Source organism: Engystomops pustulosus, chromosome 4, assembly GCF_040894005.1.
Source record: "Engystomops pustulosus chromosome 4, aEngPut4.maternal, whole genome shotgun sequence".
In the NCBI taxonomy this organism is placed as follows: domain Eukaryota; kingdom Metazoa; phylum Chordata; class Amphibia; order Anura; family Leptodactylidae; genus Engystomops; species Engystomops pustulosus.
Window position 1 is genome coordinate 142,149,256 of NC_092414.1, and position 24,336 is coordinate 142,173,591.

General features: G+C 40.4%; 2 protein-coding genes across 5 annotated transcripts in view; one reads left to right on the plus strand and one right to left on the minus strand.

Annotated features, from left to right (window-relative positions):
- Positions 1–5,257, plus strand: part of LOC140127307 (cholesterol side-chain cleavage enzyme, mitochondrial-like) — a 37,078-nt gene extending 31,821 nt beyond the window's left edge. Inside the window, exon 9 of the mRNA XM_072147845.1 lies at positions 4,371–5,257. Coding sequence (XP_072003946.1) covers positions 4,371–4,508 — 138 coding nt within the window. The 3' untranslated portion in view covers positions 4,509–5,257. The remainder of the gene's footprint in view (positions 1–4,370) is intronic.
- Positions 5,258–5,683: 426 nt separating this feature from the next.
- The window catches only part of CCDC33 (coiled-coil domain containing 33), an 86,656-nt gene continuing 68,003 nt past the window's right edge, over positions 5,684–24,336 (minus strand). The window contains exons 16-23 of one of the 4 annotated variants that reach the window (XM_072147841.1): positions 23,027–23,222; positions 21,704–21,792; positions 18,674–18,805; positions 14,840–14,927; positions 11,512–11,633; positions 9,755–9,844; positions 9,203–9,319; positions 5,684–6,636 (exon numbers count right to left, since the gene is read on the minus strand). In XM_072147841.1, coding sequence (XP_072003942.1) covers positions 6,583–6,636; positions 9,203–9,319; positions 9,755–9,844; positions 11,512–11,633; positions 14,840–14,927; positions 18,674–18,805; positions 21,704–21,792; positions 23,027–23,222 — 888 coding nt within the window. In that variant the 3' untranslated portion in view covers positions 5,684–6,582. Of the gene's footprint in view, positions 6,637–6,663; positions 7,498–7,544; positions 8,191–9,202; positions 9,320–9,754; positions 9,845–11,511; positions 11,634–14,839; positions 15,042–18,673; positions 18,806–21,703; positions 21,793–23,026; positions 23,223–24,336 lie in introns of those variants that run through there. The other 3 variants (XM_072147842.1, XM_072147843.1, XM_072147844.1) reach the window with 3 other exon arrangements.

Genomic DNA, 24,336 nt, shown 5'->3' on the forward strand with positions numbered 1-24,336 from the left:
TGGCACCATTTTCTGTTACGGTGTTTGTGGCCGGGAATAATATTTTATATGTTTTGTTATAACGGCCTTTTGGAACATGGCGAAACCTAACATGTTTATGATTTTTACTGTTTATTTATTTCTATATGTGTTCTAAGGAAAGGGGGGAGATGTAAACTTTTACTTTTTAAAATATTTTTAAAAATATATATTTTACTTTTTTTTTACTATTTATTATTTTGACCCTCTACGGTACTTTAAACCTGCATGGTCTGATTGTTCTGATTGTTTATACTATATACAAGCAGTCCCCAGGTTACGTGCAAGATTTTGTAGGTTTGTTCTAAGTTGAATTTGTATGTAAGTCGGAACTGTATGTTTTATAATTGTAACCCCAGACAAATTTTGTTTTCGTCTCTGTAACAAAGGAATTTTAAAATTGTTGGATTGTCATAAGAACCAGAAATAACAATAAAGCTTCATTACAGACACCTGTGATAACTGTTACCGTTGATCATTGTAACCCAAGGCTAAAGTATCGTAAATTACCAACATCCAGAGGTCCGTTTGTAACTAGGGGTCTACCTAGTCTCTATGAGACAGTAGGCTGCCACAGCAATGATATCACGGGGGACAGCAATCTACCATCTAAGATGGTGGCGCCCATAGGCAGCAATGTTAGGTGCCGTACTCAGGTTCGTGGTTTGGTTCGACGATCACGGCTTGGTTTGACGATCTCTCCATATACCCCCTGCAGAGGTTTAACTCTATTTTCAATTCTTAACACAGTACATCCTGGTACACAAAGGGTTTAAGAATTAAAAATAGGAGTTAAACCCCTGCCTCACTGAAGCTCAAAATTTTGCTTTAGTCACCCCATTTAGACAAGAATATATGTTCCCATCATGACTGCAACATAACAAGGAAATAATTATTTTCTATTATTATTTGGTAATAATTTGAATTTAAATGGAAATACAATAAATTGAATTCTTCTTCAGTATTTTTTTTACACTAACCCCATATAGAATTAAAGCGTGACTGTAAAGTTACGAAAAATAGTTTTAGCACACTGAAGAGAGCCTTTGACAACAATTCCAACAATGGTTTCTTCCTATCCTGAGATATAGGGCTAATAGATATATGAGACTATCTTAAAAACCCTCTCAGCTTTTCCTGAAGTAGGTGGGACTTCTTGTTTTTAACATGTGCTATGGGCAATGATACCAATGGCACTCAGGGCATTCACGTGAACATACCCAAACCCGGCCAATCAGGATAGAGAATTATACACACAGTGTAACATCTACAGAGGACCACCTCTCTGAGAGGAACCCCTCCTTATAAGACTTTTTATTCAATCACTGATCTTTTATTTTTTTGCTATTACACTCTATGGCATCTGCCTCATCTGGAGACCACCACTTACCTGTGCAAAAAGATCTGCTCAAAGAGGTTGTACTGTATATACACTGTGATTTGCATGCAGAATCTGATTACTTATTACTGAGAACTGATTGGGAGCCTAATCTATGTCTTTAATTATGCATACAAACTTTCACACTTACACATTTCTACTGTATTCAAACTTTCAAACACAAACAGCTCTGTTACATACCATTCCTGATATGTAAACAGTATGACCTGAAGCATGTGATTAGTCACATGCTTATGACATACCTGAAGGTCCTAGAGCTTTTTACATGTTGCCGGGACTGATATTCTCCTGTACATGCGGTACATGTGCTAGTGCCCCTCCCAACAACATCTATTCACCTATTCATCTATTCATAAAGGGTCTGCATGGGTTGAGTTTTTCAGACAACAGTGTTTGTTCAGTATTTGCATTCAGTATTAGAATTAGAATGTAAAAATAGAAAGTGCATATTCTTCCATGATACTTTCTCTGTTTGTGTCTTACGCCTGGTTTTGGCTTACAAATACTATAGGAAAATACTGATCATACTGTTGTCTGCAACAGGCCTAACTCTTATGTAATAATGCCCTAAGATTATTTTAGCCTACTTTATGATGCACAAACCAAAGCTTATGGAAATCTTTCAGGGAACGGCTACATAAATGTCAGCCTGGGTACACACGATCAGGCAAACAAATCCTGAAACACTAATTTTGTAAGTAGGAACATGTGTTTCACCTGTAAACCATTAATAATAATTATAAGCAATGCAAAACACATGTCCCTACTTACAAAATATTCTGGTAATATATTTATATACAGTGCTTGTTTCTGGTGCTGTAAATATGTATGAACTTTGTTTTGTCGCTGTATTACTGTATGCACTGTTTTTGGTTCTTGTGCTGAATTTATGTATAGAACTTGCTTCTGGACTGTATTTGTGGTATGGTCTTGGTTCTGGTGCTGTATTTATGGAATGATCTTTGGCTCTGGGGCTGTATTTATGTTATCATATTGTTTTTTTCTGTATTTATGATATGATTTTGTTCTGTTGCTGTATTTATGGTATGTTCTTGGCTCTTGTACTGTATTTCACTTTGTTCTGAAGCTGTATTTGTTCTAACTTCTCGATCAATGGATTCAACACAACTTTTTTGTGGTTATAAGTTGTTAAAGGGGCTGTATATGTCTATAACTGAGTGCCTATAGATCTTTAACTATAGTCTGTGCAAGTAGGTATGTGAACAATTTTATTCATAATTAGCTATATTTGTACATTAAATTCTAGGATTTGAGGCTATTACATTTTTAAAAAATTACATTCTTTTCAGATACAAAAAGATTACAACTGTTCATCAGAGTAGGTAGACATAGAGCAGGTATTTTATGTCTTGTGCCGCATTCTACGTCACAATTTTTAGTAGTTTTAATCCCACCCCTGGTCAGCTGTAATGAAACTGGTCGCTCACAGTATAATAAAGACACCATAGCACAGTGCAACAGTAGCACCACAGAGGATGATATTTAAACAAACTTTATCCCGGGTGCCTGTGAACTGCAGTGACCCGTGGAGCACGGTCGAATCATAATGTATGATTCCCGTGCTCCCATGGCACAACAGGGGCCCACCCCATTCCAGACAAAAGGCAGCCACATAGCTTTGTGTCTGCCCCCAAAGCTTACCTTGGCCAGCCCCTTGTATGCCTCTTCAGTCTGCCCCCCGACTGATCCACCGGCCCTGGTCACATGACTGACGTGACTTGACGCACAAAAAGGCGCGGGTGCCGTGTGGAGGAGCCGCGAGTGCCGTCTGGAGATCTCAACTTCTACAGGTAAGTTTATAACCTACATAAATAGCAGGCATTCTGTGTAATCTGTGATGCCTGCTATCTATAGGAGACCAGCGCTGGGAACAGTTGGAGGTGAGTATAATTCATATGTATATGACTGTATCTTTATATGTGATCGTGTGTATATATATTTATCTGTGTGTATATGTGTATATGCAGGGAGGGTGAAGGGTAAAAGGGTAAGTATATAAGTTTATCATTTTTAATGCAGGCCACTGCTGAATATGTTAGTAAGGGGAGGCCGCTGCTGGACATGTTTTAAGCAGGGGGAGGCCGCTGCTGGACATGCTATTAGTGAGGAGAGGCTGCTGCTGGACATGTTATTAGTGAGAAGAGTCCACTGCTGGACTTGTTATTAGTGAGGGAAGGCCGCTGCTGGACATGTTATTAGTGAGGGGAGGCCACTGCTGGACATGTTATTAGTGAGAGAAGGCCACTGCTGGACATGTTATTTGAGAGGGGAGGCCACAGCTGGGACATGTTATTAGTGAGTGGAGGCCAATACTGGAGATGTTATTAGTGAGTGGAGCCTACTGATGAACATGTTATAAGTGAGGGAAGGCTGCTGCTGGGACATGTTATTAGTGAGAGGAGGCTGCTGCTGGGACATGTTATTAGTGAGGAGACCTGGCTAGTTTGTTTTAATAAAATGGTTAACAAGGTTGTGTCAGGGTGTTTTTATTTAACTCAAAACTTGCCTTGGTAATGGCACCTGTTTAGTAGGCTAGTGTTAAGTTAGCTACTTAAAATAATAAAACTCCCTGCCACACTCTTGTCAACCATTTTATTAAAACAAACTATCCAGGTCACTGATGTAGTCCACCAAATCAGGAGAAGTATACAGCTTTCATGGATGCTGGGGGGGGGGGGGCAGACAAAAGTTTGATATGGGGCCCACTCATTTCTAGTTACACCACTGCTTTATCCACATGCTGCAACTAAACCCCACAGCACAATGTTACCTGTAATGGGAGTTTCAACCATTGAGCCGAAAGCATATGGCCAAAAACTATAGGAGACCTGCAGAGATCTCCATGAACAGAACCTGATCATAATATAGATCTAATAAATTATTAAAACGTCTTTACTGACATTAATGAATAATAATCTCACTTGTTTTTCAGATTCTGGAGAATTTCAAGATAGAGACCAACCGAATGGTTGATGTGGGAACAACATTTAATCTCATTCTCTTCCCTTCCAGACCTATTCAGTTAACCCTGTCTCCTCTTTCACATGATGGTCCAGGAACATACCCCTAAAGTCTTGTTTTATGAACATGCTCATGTAACACCTATATTGAGCTTGAATAGGGATGTGATTTGAAGAACAAGGCCAAGAAATGTTTATCTGTTATTATAATAACAGACAATAAAATTAGAAGAAATACAGATTGATCAATATCCGACTTAACATGTATCTCCATCTGCCAATATATCTAAAGTATTCTGCAGCCATGTCTTGTCTGTTTTTAAATATTGTACAATAGACCAAAAGATGGAAAACTCAAGCACAAGCTTAAATGTATTTCCTATTATTTGTTTCTGTGGTTGCTCTGTGAATCACAGACTGATGGAGATGGGACTCGATGCATCATAGTGATATATATGTTGCTTCCTCACTAAACAGCAGCACAAAAGTGTGATCATGATTGCAGCTGCCTAGAATAATGTACTTGTGAACCACAGAAATGATATATAAATGTATATACTTTATTTTTATTACAAATGTACATATCTTTACACTAACATTTTAAAATATATGTTCTTGATTACAAATGTAAAACACCAATTTTAAGAACATTTAGAATTTAGTTGTTAATAAAAACATTAAAAAAAATTAAACTCATGCAATGGGGCACATAGTAAAAAATGAATACATTATTATATTTCTGGCTGATTAACACATGCTATTATAGCATAATTACTGCTCTTTCAAAGTTATATGTGGTCCGTAATCTGGAAATTTCAGAAAATTTTGGGCTCCAGAAACGTCTTGTTTACGCTGCAATGTACTGATGCCAAAAAATTATCTATTTTCTTTTGTACATAAGGAGCAATTATAAATGTGGCCCATTGTCACATATCAGTAAAGCAACTCAGAAAATGTTTGTTTCATTACCTTTATTACATCAACTACGCTTATTTCAGTCTACCAGAATTTTTGTACCAGTGTTCAAGAGGCTTTGGCTACAACCCTGTCAGCATTGAAAGTTATGTTAACATTACTTAAAGGGGTATTCCAGGAATCAGCATAATTCATATACAAATGGGTCCTTAAAATATAAGCTAATATGTAATTAGTTGTTATTTAAAATGTTGCTCCCGTTAGCAGAAAAATGCTGATGACATACAATGTAATGAAGAATTAAAATGCTACTGGCTCTTTAATGAGTCCGTTCAGTCCGTTAATTTTCTCAGCGCGGTCCGTTGCAGAGCATACATAGGACAGAAGATGGCTGCTGGTCACATGTCCACATCACAAGTCTGGGAGCAGAGTATAAGAGGGAGCAGTTACTGAGAACTAAAGGATCTTGGGACTTGTAGTTTCCAGTGGCAGCCATCTTGGTGATAACTTTAGGGTGGCCATAAAATTTTGTGAATCATAAAATCAAACTATTTAATCTCCATTTTGTGACTAATGGCATTAAGTTTTGTTACATTCATTTATTTATAGCATCAGGGGTTTTTGTATCAGACATTCATATTCCCGGAATATCCCTTTAATAAAATCAGGTAATGAATGTGTGGTACATGCAGTAGATAGAAATTAATTCCTTCTGGTGTCCAAACACAGTGGGGTCATGTATAATATTTTTTGTTGTCTATGTGTGGCATTGTTTTGGAGCAGTTTTGCAAATGCTGTTGTGCGACATTCGATTTCGCAGGACAGTGCGGAATCCCTTTGACCCTGCTAACACCAAATTTGTTAGTTGTATTGACTAGTTTTCACAATAGGACTGAATTTATAAATTGCGACTTTCTGTTTAGGAGCAAAATGACTCAAGTCCACACCCTGGTCTATGTGCTTGACTTTTGATATTGCAACAGTCATAAAAAAGTTGTAAACAACCCATATAGGATAAGAACACTGCCAACAGATTTATCATAGGGGAAAGCCCTTTTAATGAATCTGACGACATCTGATGACAGACATGGAACTGTCTCTAGGATTTGGACTAATGATAACCCCCAGTGATATTACCAAATCATTCATAACTTCATTGTGCCCTTTATGGCTAAAAGCCATGCAACAACATAAACACAACCAAAGATTACATGGTAATCTATTATAAAATGATGTTAAGGGTGCCCTAAGGATGTGTAAGTAAAACTGTCATATCAATGGGTCCAGCTTGGTGGGTCTCCTTGTATGAAGCTCTGCTTCTTTCTGCAGGGACAAGAAGCACAAATCAAGTAAACAATGTGTATCTTACTATTTCTAATACAATAGTCATTTCTGTAAATAGTACTATGACCAGTGTACATGCATCGAATGTACCTTCTGGTTTCTGGACTAAAGAGATTGATGAACTGTCCTCAGGATAGGTCATCAATAAAGATCTGCATGGGTCCAACACCCAGAATCCTTGCTGATCACCAGAAACCAGCTGGCTGCAAAAATAATTATTGATAGGCTAAATCCGTCAGCCATTCTGCTACTGTGTGAAAATACCCGAATTTATTCTTTTTTTTCATGGCAAATCATTGTTTTGGTATTGAGTATACTACACAAGTATTTGTATCGAATTCCAAATCAGTGCAGCCCTAGATAGGACACTGCAGTACTGAACATATGATTAGTTATGTTATAGTTTCTGTGTAACAGGTCTTATTATATGCCTGTTTTTATGCACTAAATGTCACATCATTAAAAAACTCTAAAAGGTTGGGAAGGCCACAATATTTGCGATATGGTTTGGGAAACTAAAGTGCTTTGGGGGCCTAACAAAATTTGCCAGTCAGGGTCCCCAAAATTTCTAGCTTTTTTGATGCATTTGCATCAATCAGGCGTAGGAAAAACTTTAGAAGTTGCAGAAGAGTTTGCGTCCACAGACTCAGCAGCCTTATATCAAACTCTAAGATAAATCAAAGAAGTCTAAAACCCAGAATAACCAAAAAAAAGACACACACAAATGCCCTGACTAAAGATAAATTGTCTTACACACTCTTTCTTTTTGGTAATACGGAACAAATCTCATTTCTCTAGGCAAGTAAAGAGCCCTGACGGCAGTAGGCAAAAAAGCAATTCCTGCAAGAAAATAAATTTGTTGTACGTTCTGCTTATCTAGTTCATTTCTTCCTTGATAAGTAAAAAAGAAACAATGCAGAAGCAGAAAATATGGCATCCAAAAGTCTGACAGATGGGAGTATAGGGTTTATGACAGTCTCGATAAAATAATCTGTTGATAAAACTCACTTTGTTACCAAAATGTGTATACAACATAAAGCACAATATGGGGGTCATTTATAATAGTGCACAGCATATGGTAAAGGACCTGACAACCAGCTGCTGAAGAAACATCTTGAGGCTTCAGCCTCTTGATGTATCCGCCATAGCTGATTCACTGCCGAGTCTTGCGTGGAATTGCAGAAAAAGCCTACAACCTCTGATCCCAAAAGTTTGCAGGCTAAGGCTATGGCTCACAGGAGCAGGGCCGGAACTCTCCACGCCGGCCCACTCTGCTACCAGCCAACTCCTCCATACCCATATGGTGTGAAGGTGGCGTAGTTGCCCAAAAAAAACCCAATTTATTGCTTTGCCCAAAATACTGGATTATGTCAGTGCTTCTAAGACACTTTATCACTGATAAATCTCCACTATTGTTTTAACGCAAATAGGAAATCCACTATTTGCTTTCATGCATTATGAACCAAACATACCTGGACAATGCTAGCTGATGCAGAAACATATCTTGTTTAATCCCTGAACTGAGTGGTTTTGCTGAAAAAACAATTACAAAATTATAATAATGAGGTTCTGTTGCTCCTGTGGCTGCCCCACTAATTATTCACTGCTTCAGAGAAGATGTATTCACTATGTTGTCCCTGGCAGGCAGAAGTAATCAATTGCTGCACCATCCCCCAGCTGCTGTGTATAAGTCATCCAGCTCAGGTTGATTAGACCTGTCTGGACAGTTCAGGAAGCTTTGTGTAATGTGTTTATGCACTGCAGCCAGTCTGCACCCAGATTTGCCAAGGTCCTGAATTTTAATTTAATTTAACAGAATTCTAATGGTATTTTCGGTTCACAATGCATCAAAACAAACGGTAGATTTCCTTTAAAGTTTAAAAGCGAAAAAAAAATTTATTACAACAGGCAAAACCAGAGTGTAATCAATAATATTGAATGCAGCACTGTTTGATTTGCAGCATTGATTTTGTTGTCATTTTACTATGCAATATTCAATGGGGGACAAGTCAGGCTTTGTCTGTTTTTTGGGACTTTTCTTGGCTTTTCTGCTGGTCGGAAGTATCTTAGCGTTTTTACCTTATTGATACATGTGGTGCCTGGTCTTTAGTAAATTTGCAACTTTAAAAAAAATAAAGTCACAAAAAATCTCCCAAAGTCGCAATCAATTCCTAGCTAATTCCTATGTCCGGCCAGGGGCAGCCGTAGATTTGTGCAAAAATTAGCCTTTTTTGCTACTTTTTAAAAAAGTTGCAACTTTTACATCTGAATTCCATTGATAACTCAGGGTACCCTACAGAAAACTAGACAATGGTGAACAAAGGAGCAGAAAAGTCGCAAACGAGCACAAGCACCATGAAAAGTTAAATTTAAAGAAAAAGGTAGGCCACATATTTGATACATGTCCCCTAATGATTCAGAAGCCTAAGACTACCAACAGCAAAAATGGATTCCTACTGACTACTAAACTGAAACAATATAAAGCATATATTTGAGAGGACTGATAAGAGTATTAAATGTTAGCAGATCAGAACATGGTCCTTACTGTAGGAAAATGATGAAGAATTGTGGTCTGGGTGCGACTGAACCCCATCTGCTGCTCAGAAAGTTGAGTTAGGAGCTGCTGTTTTTCACGACCCCATCGTCGAGACGCATCCTCTAACTGTTAGAAAGAGATACATGGAATAAGAAGACACAGTGGGGTGGGGGTGGGGATTTATTATTGAACTAGCAGATCTTTTTTTCCCCCCATTGCTTATTCCACCTTATTTATGAAATGTCGGCACTTCAGTATTGATGCTTTTTTGATGCTCACAACTTTTTTTGGGCGCATAATTTTGGCACCCCTTGGGAATCCAAAATTTTCCTGGCACTTCTACTTTACCAACAATTTTGTGCACAAATTTAGAGCAGCAAAAAGCTGGTCTAGGGAGCTCTATTTCCCCTTGAATGGGAAGTTAGGTTAGACCATTTTTGGCCGCGCACCAATTCATTAATACCTCTAAAAATTATAGAACGCATCCTGTGCCACCCTGCACCAGAATTGATGCATGCCTGCTAGTGACTCAGGGGCACTGTACATACAAAATTCAGTCACCTCTCTCTCCAAGCTTTGTACTCTTGCTTGTGATTTCTCCAGCTTACTAAGAAGGGACAATTTCTCACCATCTGTAAATGTTTCATGGATCTGAAAAAAAAAACGATCAACATTTCTAAATTAGAAGGTTCTTAAAAAATAAAACAGAAAAATGTAACCTACGATTCATTTACCAAAAAATAACAAATAATGGATTATTGCATGGTAAGTTTACTTTATTGTAAGCATTTGCCCTCTGTATTTAACACCAGTATGGCCTCATGAAGGTAAACAGTTTGTAGGCTGCAAACAATGGGCCTGTGGACCTGTGGTTTGCGGCTTATCTGTCTTTGGTGTATGAGCGTCACTCACATGCTGATGATAATAGAAAAAGAATTCCCGGGATTTAAATGGGTTGTTCACTTTAAGCACATTCCATCATATGATTGATATTATGGGGCATATTTATTAGGGACTCTGCGCGATGTCAGTGGCGTAGAGGCCCTGAAATAATCGCAAATGTTAGCTTAATCCTAGCACTTGCGATTATTTTGCCCTCTCCACCACCTTCACGCCAGTGGGGGGGGGGGGGGGGCAGCCAGGAGTGGTCCATTGCTGGTCTTTATTGTCCTCACACCTGTGCTGCGCAGCCGTCTTCCCCGATACATCAAGATGCGGAAGCCTCTTGATGTATCACACTGCGAAAATGCACGAGCACTGCCGTATGATAAATATGCCTCTATGTGTGTAATAAAAGTTAGACAATTTTCCAATACACTTTTTTGTATCAATACTTCACTGTTTGCTAGAGCTTTGCTTGATGTAATACAACAAGAAGCTTCATTTTTTACTTGTTGTATTTAAACACGGGTCCATGGTCATGTGATGTCACACGGGGGCACGTCTTGTTATATCACAGAGGGTAATCAGAGCTGTGTGTTATAACAAGCTGTGCACCTGTGAGACATCAAATGACCATGGACCTGTGTTTATCTACAGGAAGTAAACAATGAAGTTTACTGTTGCATGGCAGTAAGCTGAGATCTTGAAAACCGTGAGAAATTTATACAGGAAGTTTGTCAAGGAAATTGTATAACCTTTCATTACACAAACCATATCAAATATTTGCTGGACTATCGTGGACAAAAACCCATAGAAAGAAATGGGGACACGTGCTCACCACTGGCCCAAATCAACAGTCTAGGTCAGTGATGGCGAACCTTTTAGAGACCGAGTGCCCAAACTACAACAAAGACCCGCGTATTTATCGCAAAGTGCCAACACAGAAATTCAATTTGTGATCTATACTCCCTTCTCTGTCACAGATTTCATTGATACCCCCTGAGGACACCAATAAAGCAGAAAATAGTCCCAGGTACAGCTGTCACTTTAAAATAGCTCTGTGCACAGTAAGTCCTGGACTGTCTGGGACTGCAGGAAGATACCTGGAGTCCTCTCTGGTAATGGCCTGGGTGCCCACAGAAAGGGCTCCGAGTGCCATCTCTGGCACCAGTGCCATAGGTTAGCCATCACTGGTCTAGGTCATGAGGCCTTAGTAATATGTCATATACAAGTTTATCATCTTCTACATATATCATCGACATCTCCCATTCAGTATAGCAATAAATAAGATCAATAATAAACAAAATATATACCGTAGTTTATCAGGTGAATTGCACACATGTTCTCTGAATGATAAACCGATCTGTGCTAGATGCGTTCTGGATGTCTCATTAAGTACATTCAAAAAGAATCAATCTAGTTGACTGGCTACTCACAGGAACGTTGGGTGGTAATACTGTTGTAGTCAGCCGAGCCCTCTCCAGTTCTTCTCTTAGTCGTGAATTCTCAGCCAGCAATGTAGCATATACCTCTGCCTGCAGAGTGTCTGTCCGAGCCCCTGTTATATAAAGAAGTAGAGAGTAAAGAACTATCTATGAATCCAAAAAAGTGTCTGTGTTCACATGGAGCTTTGTTGCAACACCATTTTTGTCACATTCCTAGTAATAAATATTTTTTTTTATGTATGGCAGTCTACATAAAAAAGGAAAGTCAACAGCAGCACAATGTCCAAAGTACCGCTACAAGTGGGGTGCAGAGGCCTGAGTGTTCGGGGTGGGAGCCTATGTATGCATAAAATCCAAAAATGAAGCAGCACTCCAGATCCAAGCAGGTAATAGTCAAGAAGAGTTTATTCCAAAACTGGCAACGTTTCGGTGTGTTACCACCTTTTCTCAGCCTGAATTATACTAACTATCACAACAAACGTCACACAACAGGGATAATGCACATCATAATATCAAAGCACAGGAATAATGCATTAAATATAAAAACAAACAAATTAATAAATGAAAACACTGAATTTGCAGTGAAGAGATAACTGATGTAAAGAGCTCCAAAGTAAAAAATTGAAGAGATGTAGCCAGTGATTGGTTGAGCAGGCTCTGTTATTGTCGCAGAGAAAGACATACAGGATGACTACCAAAGTGGGTTAAACACTTTAAATTTAAAGTTTAAAGTCAAAATTTCCTCTGAAATGTCAGATAATTAGGAAATAAGAAATGTTTGTCTGTAAATCTTATAAAACACTTGTGACCTCATTCTCTTTAACTCCTGGATATCCCCTTTGATTATGAGCTGAACTATGAAATTCTCTATTGTTGATTTCAACCAATAGACTAAAATGATAAATGCCTTACGTCTACATTGAGTCAATACAATTCTAATCCTATTCTACTGTATATCATTATTGATCAATTGCAGCTCATGTTGTAATACATCGCACTGCAAAATAAAAGCAGGATAATGCATACAAGGAAAAAAACCCTGTCAGTCAGTGGAACATTTGCAGAGATTTATTGAATGTTTCCCTGCTAAACATTGCACTAATGGTCTCACTTACAGCTGTCACTCCTTACACTCTTATTCATTTGTATTACCCCTTATTATAATGCTATTACTTACACAGATCTATCACTCCTTGGTCTGAGATTAATATCAGCTCTCAACCAGTTATGGAAAGTCATATATCTTATAGCAATTGTGGACAAAACGCAGTCATCAATAAACCAGCAAAAACTTATTCTAAATATACTCTCCATGTCCAGCTTTTTCTTCTGCCTTGGACAGTTCTGAAGTGATATAGATATTTTGTGTTTGTGCTCAGATTGTAGCACCCTATGGGCTATGTTACAGTGGTGATTGTTCAGCCCATCATATTTACTGAACTGAGATGCTTACAGCTGCATATTTTATATAGACAGTATCAGCATCAGGTCCATGTTACTTTACAGATATGTCCTACTGTCACAGAATGCACTTGTATGGACAAGTGTGTAAGGAAAAAGTCTCTTGGGGAACACCTCTGGACCACTGCGGGAGATGATGACGGTACTAGCCGCAATCCGGGATCGGAGTCTAAGTGGCACCTGGTCTTCGCCAGAGCCCCCCGCAAAGCGGCATGGTCTTGCTGCGGCGGGGTGCCACCAGGTTGTTCACTGGTGCAACTAGGCCCGCGGTGGCAGTCAAGGTAGGAAGCAGGAAACAGTAGCGTAGGGACGCTGGAGACACCAGAGGAGAGTAGAAACAATGGAGAAACTGCTGGACTGGAATCCTGGAAGGTACAGCAGGAGCATATGGGAATGCTGGAGAGAGGAACATAGGGCCGTATGGAAATGCTGGAGCGTACGGGAATGCTGGATGGCTTTCTCTTCCACAGGAACGGCTTAGGGAAGCCTGGTATGGGGTGGGGAGTGAAGGGAGGTGCCGGTTTATGAGGGCTGAGCCGGATTAGCCAGCGGCAATCAGGAGGACGCTGGCTCTTTCTGTCTGGAATAATGCTAGTTTTTGGCAACCCAAATGTTACTGGTATTTTGTAACATACAGAAGTAGTGTGGGGGCACTATAGATGGCGTTTGTATATTGCAGAATTGTGACTGGCACATCCTTGTGTATGGCACCATATTTAGACATAAACCACTACAACTTGTAGGGTCTAGAATCTAGATGTTGTCACTGGACCAGGAGATGGGGGATCTTTAATAGGACTGGAAACTGGTAGTGTATCACTTTAAAAATGCTTCTTTTTATATTCAAAAATAATCTGGTTATTGTTTAATATTAAGAATTACCGTATATAATCTAGTATAAGCCGACCCGAGTATAAGCCGAGACCCCTAATTTTACCACCAAAAACTAGGAAAACCTATTGACTCGAGTATAAGCCGAGGGTGTAGTATACAGCCAGCTAGCCCCCTGTAGTATACAACCAGCCAGCCCCTGTAGTATACAGCCTGTCCCAAGTAGTATACAATCAGCCTGCCCCCATGAAGTATACAGCCTGCCCCCATGTATTATACAGCCTGCCCCCATGTATTATAAAGCCTGCCCCAAGAAGTATACAGCCTGCCCTCATGTATTATACAGCCTGCCCCAATGTATTATACAGCCTGCCCCCATGTATTATACAGCCTGCCCCATGTATTATACAGCCTGCCCCAAAAAGTATACAGCCTGCCCCAAAAAGTATACAGCCTGCCCTCAGTATGCCTAGCGAATAATAAAAAAATAAACTTAATACTCACCCTCCGACGATACTCACCTTTGATGCTTAGTGGCGGCTCCCGGTCCTCTGCAGCGGCTTCTCTCTTCTATCTTCACTTGCAGGCAGTCGCGTCTATGCGACCTGCCAACGGGCGCACAGTGCGATGCGGCGGTGTCGCCGCTGATGACGTCATCAGCGGCGACACCGCTACATCATATTGTGCGCCCGCCGGCAGATCGCATAGACGCGACTGCCGGCAAGTGAAGATAGAAGAGAGAAGCCGCCACAGAGGATCGGGAGCTGCTGCCGAGGACCGGGAGCCGCCGCCGAGGACTGGGAGCCCACGCCGCGGTTCCGAGAGCCGGAGGGTGAGTATTAATTTTTTTTTAATTATTATTGACTCGTGTATAAGCCGAGATGAGGTTTTTCAGCACATTTTTTGTGCTGAAAAACTCGGCTTATACACGAGTATATACAGTATTTTAAGCAAGACAGTTTCTTTCACACACTTTCACTCACAATATTCCTCCTGCAATTTTTACCATTATTATTATTTTTGTTACCTCTGTCACCTCTGTCTCCTCTGTCCACACGACTCCGCTTCTCATCTCTCAGTTTACTATCCAATAATTTTTCCATCTTCTCAATTACCTACATGAACACAAACCAAGTTTGAAATGCAACATTGGTTGAGAAGAAGCTGTTTGTGCCCGTGGGCATACATTTTTATGGCATCCCAATAATGGCTACTAGTGATGAGTGGATCTGTAAATGTACAGGTTCAACAAATTTGGCCAAATTTGGTTCAGGCACCCAGACTTCACCTTGCTCTGAGTGTCTACTGTATTATAGGTCTGCTCTATGGGGTAATCTCCATATTATTATCACCTGATTTGTACACATTTGACTGGCCCTCTGACCGATAAAGGTGGTGCACCCCTGCTTTGGAGCATTTAAGTTTTTACCTTAATGCTTCTCTATGCATCCCATAATGCAATTTCCTTGGCGCAAGCTGGACCAAATGCAAAAATGTCATAAGAAGCCTGCATAAGCTGCGGAAAATTATAGACATTCTACAAACCTTCCTTAGCTTTTGCAAAACTAAACTTCTCCTGCTACTGAACTTTTTTATCTAAAGATTTCTGCAAAATATCAAATTACAAACATGAGCTTCAGCAGAACCTTATAATACACACCTCAACTGCTGCAGAACCTCATGATGTATTGTTCAAATCTATAAAGGAGGTTCCATTGCAAATCTAATATGTGAATGGAGTCTAAAAGCAGGGCCGACAATAAGGCTGGACAAAGTGGGCATTTGCCCAGGGCCTGCATTATATATGTGTACTGCATGTTGACATGTGTACTGAATATGTGTACTGTATGTTGAGATGTGTACTGTATACATGTACTGTATGTTGACATGTACACTGTATGTGGAGATGTGTACTGTGTATGGACATGTACTGTATGTAGGAATGTGCACTGCATATTCACATATTTACTGAATATGTGTACTGTATGTTGAACTGCCTACTGTATATGTGTACTATATGTTGACAAATGTACTGTACATGGACATGTGTACTAAATATGCGTACTGTATGTTGACATATGTATTGTATACATGTACTTAATAATAACATGTGTACTGAATATGTGTACTGTATACATGTGTACTGCATGTTGACATGTGCACTGAATATGCGTGCTGTATACATGTGTACTGTATGTTGACAGGGATACTAAATGTGTGTACAGTGTACTGTATGTTGACATGTGTACTATATATGGACATGTGTACTGTACTGTATGTTGACATGTGTACTGTATATGTGTACAGCATACATGTCTACTGTATATGGACATGTGTAATGAATATGTGTAGTGTATATTGACATGTGTACTGTATACATGTGTACTGTATATGTATACTGTATGTTGACATGTGCACTGAATATGCGTGCTGTATACATGTGTACTGTATGTTGACAGGGGTACTAAATGTGTGTACTGTGTACTGTATGTTGACATGTGTACTATATATGGACATGTGTACTGTACTGTATGTTGACATGTGTACTGTATATGTGTACAGCATACATGTCTACTGTATATGGACATGTGTAATGAATATGTGTAGTGTATATTGACATGTGTACTGTATACATGTGTACTGTATGTTGACATGTGTACTGTATATGTATACTGTATGTTGACATGTGCACTGAATATGTGTGCTGTATACATGTGTACTGTATGTTGACAGGGGTGCTAAATGTGTGTACTGTGTACTGTATGTTGAATATGTGTACTATATATGGACATGTGTACTGTACTGTAGTGTACTGTATATGTGCACTGCATACATGTGTACTGTATGTTGACAAGTGTACTGTATATGTCCACTGCATACATGTGTACTGTATGTTGACATGTGTATTGTATATGTGTACTGTATGTAGAGTCATCTTCACATTCGTGTGTAAGGGGCCTAACATGGCACAAAATGGGCGGCAGAAAAATCTGAGACAAGATGCATACATTTTAGGGTGAAAGTTGTAGCAGATTGCCCTGTTACAAGTAGCATGTCCACGTTGTTTAGGTATTTTATGGAGGGTAACAAGGATAGAGCTGCACTTCCCTGGTACATTATTACCCTATAGAACAGTTTGCGGCCACTACCTCAATATTAAATTGTAACGTTAGTGTGGCCCAGGGGCAACGATATTTCAAATGATTTGGGGCACGTGCCCTGGATCTTTTGTCCTAAGCCCCGAATCTGCCCTGACAGTGGGAAAATGGTCCCTCTGTAGGGCATCTTTCCCCATTCTCATTCCTATTTATGTCTTCCAGGGCTCAGTGGGAGATGACGTCCCCACATTGCGTCTCCTGCTTCATTACAGCAGAAGGTGCAATGTAGTGATGTTACTGCACCAGATCCTGCAGACGGAGAAGAATCAGGAGGAGAGAGGTGAGAATATGTGTTTGATTTTTTAATTCTTCAATGTTTTTATAGGAGTCTGGGGCATTCCTAAGGCTATTTTTGAGTGTGGGAAGGGGGCTATTATGGAGTGTGTGTGGTTATTATTAAGCGTGGGGGAGGGGCCTATTACTAAGTGTGGGTGGCTATTACAGAGTGTGGGGGCTATTACTAAGTGTGGGGGGGGCTCTTTCAAAGTGTGTGTGTGTGTGGGGGGCTGTTACTAAGTGTGGGTGGCTCTTACTGAGTGTGTGGGTGATAAAACCCCGGGGGTCTATCACTACGTGTGGGGGGCTATCACTATGTGTGTGGGGCTATTACATGTGAGGGGGCTATTACTACATGTGCGGTAATCACTACCTGTGGGGGGCTATTACTACACGTGGGGGCTAATACAATGTGTGTGGGGGCTATTACTAAGTGTGTGGAGGCGATTACTAGGTTTGTGCTGAGGCTATTACAAAGTGTGTGGAGGCTATTACAAAGTGTGTGGAGGCTATTACAAAGTGTTTGGGGAGGCTATTATTGTGTGGGGCTATTACTAAGTGTGTGGGGAGGCTATTACTGTGAGGAGCTATTACTGTGAGAGAAAACCTCATGCGGCCCAGCCTCACCCAGACTCTACTTCCGGCGGCCCCCAGGTAAATTGAGTTTGAGACCCTTGCTATAATAGAAGTTATCACCATGCATCACCGAGCAATGACCGAGCATCACCATGGATGAGCCCCAATTACCAAGCATCACTAAGCTAAATATTATACTCAGGTTGAAAATAAGGAAACTTTGAGATAATTGACAAAAATGTTTGTTTCATATTGTGGGGAAAATAATTTATGCCAGCTGCAATTGAGATGTATCCTGGAGACAATGGGGTTAATAATTTATGGACAGAATCAACAATGCATCTTATAGATTGGGATAGCCAGGGTTAAGAGAAAAACAACATTCCATAGTAAGAACATCATACGGACAATGTAGCGATGTAATGGGGAGGAAAATAGTTCTTACATAAGCCTAAATTGCCTTAAACTATGCGTGCAAGTATAGATTAAGCTATTCAAGTCTATAGGACTGAGAGATGAACAGATTGTTCACAGACATTCATGTAATATCTGTTTTCCTTCTTTTTTTTCTGAACAATGGCCATGGGTACTGTAAGTGGATATAAAATAGTGTTGGTACAGATGCAAAAGACATAGAACAGAAGCAACATGGGGGGTCCATACTTCACAGATGGATACTTGGTCATAGTTTTATCTATTGAGCCCAAAGGTGATGCAACAAACTATGAAGAGGTTGGTCAATCTTGACTTTAACAATATAGGAATAAAGTAATAATACAGTGATAGTTGATATGATGGATATTTATTGTGGACAATTGTTTACATACTTGTAGTTTGAAGTCTTATCTCACCTTCTCCTGCTTGCGTACAGTGTCTTGCAAGGCCTTGGCCCGGCTCAGTTTCTGGTGGTACTGGCTGAGCACAGTTTGTTGCTGTTGGTGTGCTCTCTGCAGTAAAAGCAGGTCTTTCTCACGGTCATTTCTCTACAAAATCATTAAGAAACCATAACACTAAGAAAGCTTGCAAGTATGGATCAATATCGTATTGAATAACATATGAGTACCATCTCCTTGTAGGGGAATGTGCTGCATTATTTATAATGAGATTGTTATTGACTGGCACTGGCCTAGTAACTGGGTTTAGGCCAAGAAAAAACAATGAAGGAATACTCATAAACTACAGACAGATAAGAACATGTCACCTGCCTCTATTATTGCAGGACTGTTTATAGCTGATAACACTAAGTATGCAGTTTTGTCGTGTCTCCATTGACTCCGAAAATGAACCCCTTTGTGACCCGACACCTTGGACACAGTGTAGTTTATGGCGTTGCTTAATAGAGTTCTTAAATGTGTGGACTATTGTTGTGTATGTTTTCTGCTCATATTATACTTATGAACATTAAAGGACATCTACCACCAGGATCAAGGATTGTAAATAGAGATGAGCGAGCACTAAAATGCTCGAGTGCTTGTTATTCGAGACAAACTTTTCCTGATGCTCGAGTGCTCGTCTCAAATAACGAACCCCAGTGAAGTCAATGGGAGACTCGAGCATTTTTCAAAGGGACCACGGTTCGGGAATAAAATGTTTTATTTAATTGAAAAAGAATGTCTTCTGATAAGTTAGCAGATGTATGCAAACATCTGCAATCTATTCTTCACTGTTCTGCGCGTATATTATCTCCCGACAAGTTAGCAGATGTGAAGAACAGTGAAGAATAGAATAAAAACAGTGAACACAGGATCATTTAAGTGAAAAACGCAGTGAAAAACACAGTGAAGAATAGATTGCAGATGTTCGGTACATCTGCTTACTTGTCGGGATCCGTGCTGCTGCTCCCCGGTGTCTCCGTGCTGCTGCTCCCCAGTGTCTCCGTGCTGCCCCGGTGTCTCCGTTCTGCCCTTGCCCCGATGTCTCCGTGCTGTCCGATGTCTCTGTGCTGCCCCAGTGTCTCCGTTCTGCCCCTGCCCCGATGTCTCCGTGCTGCCGGATGTCTCCGTGCTGCCCCAGAGTCTCCGTTCTGCCCCTGCCCCGATGTCTCCATGCTGCCCCAGTGTCTCCGTTCTGCCCCTGCCACGATGTCTCCGTGCTGCCCCAGTGTCTCTGTGCTGCCCCAGTGTCTCTGTGCTGCTCCAGTGTCTCTGTGCTGCTCCAGTGTCTCTGTTCTGCCCCTGCCCCGATGTCTCCGTGCTGCCCGATGTCTCTGTGCTGCCCGATGTCTCCGTGCTGCCCCAGTGTCTCCGTGCTGCTGCTCCCCGGTGTCTCCGTGCTGCTGCTCCCCCGATGTCTCTGTGCTGCTGTTCCCCCGATGTCTCTGTGCTGCTGCTCCCTGGTGTCTCCATGCTGCTGCACCCCGGTGTCTCCATGCTGCTGCTCCCCGGTGTCTCCGTCCTGCTCACCGTGTTCTTCAATGTGTTCTTCACACATATATATTGTTCTTCACATAGTATTTTGTTCGCACCGTTCCGCGCGTATCTCCCGACAAGTAAGCAGATGTGCCGAACATCTGTAATCTATTCTTCACTGTGTTTTTCACTTAAATGATCCTGTGTTCACTGTTTTTATTCTATTCTTCATTGTTCTTCACTGTGTTTTTTTAATTAAATGCTCAATCTCGAGCAGGGGAAATACTCGTCCGAGCAACGAGCCGTTTCGAGTACCTTAATACTCGAACGAGCATCACGCTCGGACGAGTATACTCGCTCATCTCTAATTGTAAACCAAGCACACTTGCACACTGGCATGTTCTTCTCTTCTTTTAACTTTTTATTCCCTATTTTTTTTAAAGGATGCAAGTATGCCTAGGGCCCCTCAGACTCATTTGCATAATTTTTAAAGCCTTTCTTAAAAACAATGTGTTTGGCTTACAATCCTTCATCCTTGTGGTAGACCTCCTGTCTAGGATTTAAAAAAAGGAAAGCAGTATATAACTGTGTGTGTGTGTGGGGGGGGGGGAGGGGTGCTAAACAAAGAACATCTTATAGTCACCTCCTCTGGTGCTCCTGTTCACTTGTGGTGTCGCCCATCACTAGTGACCTCTGTCTCTGCTTGCCAGCAGTGTCATCCTAAGCACTGGCATACACCTGCTATTGCATTAGTTTCAGTGTGTAGCAGCTGTGTGGCCGTGGTTGGCACTACACACTACCTCTGAAACAGAGTTCTTGCAGTGACGTATGGTACTGTGGGTGAATAGGAGCACTAGAGGAGGTCAGTATTAGATGTTTATTGTTTATATAGTCCCCCAAGCACGATATATAGCTTTTTTTAGTATGTGTCTACACTATCCCATATATGTATTGCAGGGTCGGATTATAGGGAGGGCTCCAGGGGCATGCGCCCTGGGGCCCTCAACATTGTACTCATAAGAGGGGCCCCACTAGAAATGTCCAACAGTCAGCTCGCAGACCCTTACCTTTGTATTGCTAGCACAGGAACAGAGGAGATAGGTATATATTATGAGCCCTGGTGGGCAGAACAATCTAGTTTATCATTTTTATAATTATTTGTTCTAGTCTTCATGCAACATTTTCAAAAGTTTAGAAATGAAAAAATGCTGCATACAACAAAATATTTACTGTCCATCATGTGTCCCCAGCCTAAAGCAGCTTTTTTTTAATTTTACTTGGACAATAACTTCAAGTTTTATTTTTACCTCTTTCAAGAAAAGCTTTGGACCTGTACTATAAATTAGAATTAAACAAGTAGAAGGAGAGCTACTGCTCAAACAAATAGTAATAGTATAAAAATGGTTCAGGTATGTTCATCCATTTAAAGCTGATAGTTTACATATACTATATCAAATATATGTAGATAATAGAAGATAATAGAAAGAACATTTAACCCCTTTTTTTACAGCAATCTGTGGATGTGGTACTTACTCTGACTAGTTCATTCTGCAATTGTTGGATTCGGTCTCTCATACTACGAAGCTCTGCCGTTTCACTTGCCAGTTTTTGCTTAAGTGTCACTAAAGCAGAAGATATGCTGGATTACAATATACTAGTTACATTTGCAGATTAGAATATGCACAGCTTGGGTAGCAGCCAATGGCCCAAGGCTTGTTTGATACTACCTTAAGGAGATTTAAAGGGAGTTTCCTCCAGTCCTGAAATCCTCATGCATGTGTGTTGCCTCTAACCATAACCACACATGTATGCAAGAGTCCCCCCGCCCCCCCTTGGAGACCATGGAAGGTCTTGGGAGACGTTCTAAGGTCTTGGGTCTTGCAGAACTGAAAGCCAACGGAAGAGACCACCCACCTTTCCCACTTTCCCAAGAACATTCGTTCTAGTACTATAAGTAGGCATAAAATGCTTAACAATTTTAAAAAATTAAAACTTGTACGGGCCACAATTGTTTTTGTAATTTTTAGGTAAACTAGGGTCTTAAACCCATGTAAGAAATTTGTATAGATGAGTTTAATATAGATTACTTATGTAAGTTATTCCATAAATTATATATTTGCAATAGTAACAGGGGACTGCATCTATGGATTACACATGTTACAATGATGTGTTTTATTACATTGGATGTTCATTAATATATTTAGCTGGTTGGCTCTATATGTGGGCATATATCGGTGTGTCTGCGCTAGTTTTTTCGCCTAAGTTTACATGAAAAAAGTGTATTTGGTGCTGACACATGTATCATGTTTGTGCACCAATTGTGTCAGTCACATTTTGTCCAACACTTTTTAAAACTGTGCACCTAAAGGGGCATGGTAGTGTGATTTTCTAGATTACGCCACAATTATTACTGAGATGCGCCATAGTTCTGTCACAACAGCATGAAGCAAAAATAAGTGCAACTGTATCACATCCCAAAACTGAGAGTGTGCAACAATCACATAACGTGCTGCAACCTGCACAAAGCAAGTGCAAAGAAAAATAATGCACAGTGCATCAGTTTTTATAAAAAGGATTCAATGGGGCAGATTTATCAAGTGTCTGAAAGTCACAGTATTCCTAGTTGCCCATGGCAACCAATCACAGCTCAGCTTTCATTTTACCTGTGCTCATGATTTTTTTTTAAAGGGGAGGCTTGATTGGTTGCCATGGGCAACTAGAAATATTCTGACTTTCAGACAGCTTGATAAATATGCACCAATGTGTTTCCATATTCTTGGCCTTAGGACTGTTCAGAAACTTTTACATACTTAGCATATAAAGCTGCCTCAGGGAGTACACAAAATGTAATCTTACCAAGTCGATCCGCAAGCTCAGCTTTGGTCATGACATCAATGTCTGTGTCACTTAGAAGACTACGACCTGCATCCTGGTTCAGACTACGCTCACTCCGGAGAGCACTGTTTTCTGCTTCTAGTCCACTCATCTGATGACGTAGAGCAATGATGTCATCTGCCATACGCTGCATGGCGAGACGATAGTTTGCCAGCTCCTATGGAAACAAAACAAATGGGAAGGATTCAACAAAATTGGTGAAGGTGGTTTATTAGGTAGAATTTTCAATATAATATCGACATTTTGCTTACAAAATCTTCCTTTAGACTACAAATAAAGACAAGAGGATGAAAAAAAACCACACGGAAGAGCTGAATCTACTGGTGGGCTACCTGAGGCCTGTTGTTATATGGACATGTGTTCCTGGCTGACAGCTCTATTGGCTGCACTCCATATCTTCAGATGTGGGGGTACTCCAGCAATGTATATATCCAAGAACAAATATTGAGCACACTTTTTAAATTCTTGTGCAAGAAATACACTATTATTGTGTAAATGCATTTGGAATCAGTAGCAGCTGCAGAAGCTTGTGTCTCAGTCTCCTCATGCAATCTTCCTCCATTCCACACTGATCAAACTCCTTCCCCTATTACTGTTATGTGCATTGAGGTGTAGGGAGTGGGAATGGAGTGGAGCAGAGGAAGAATGCAAGGATGAGACTGAGATACAGGCACACAGGCTGCTGCAACTCTTCCCTCTTCCTGTGACTCACTGTGCACTGCTAGAAGGGAACCAGGAAATGTTAAATAAAGTTTTATAAAGTAGTGACAGTATTTAGAATGCTGACAAAGGAATTTTTAAAATCAACATATCACAAGCTACTGGAACCACCCACCAGCAAAGGGCATTTTTGGTAGCAGGTTTGCTTTAAGAGGACCTACAGTCAATGCCAACCAGTAGGCTACAAGGACAGGCTCACAAGGTTAATAACTGTCTGAGACACTGAATAAGCTATGTTTTAAGAATTAGCAAATGAGTGTCAGGTAGTATGTGCATGTAGTTGTACAGTGACAGACCCCAAGAATGGTGGGTCCTAGGAACCCCAGCCATAACAACACTGACAATATGACATTGTCACAAAAAGAAAATAAATGGAAACAAACATGTTCTATTAGAGATATCCTCTCCTAAAAGAAGAGGAAACTGCTAACTTACTAGAAAAATATTATCTTAAAGATACTCTATTAAAAAGTACATATAGAACCTATGGAGTTTTAACCTATGGCATTATGGTATACAAGCAGCGACAGACCTTAGCTGCAGTTACAATT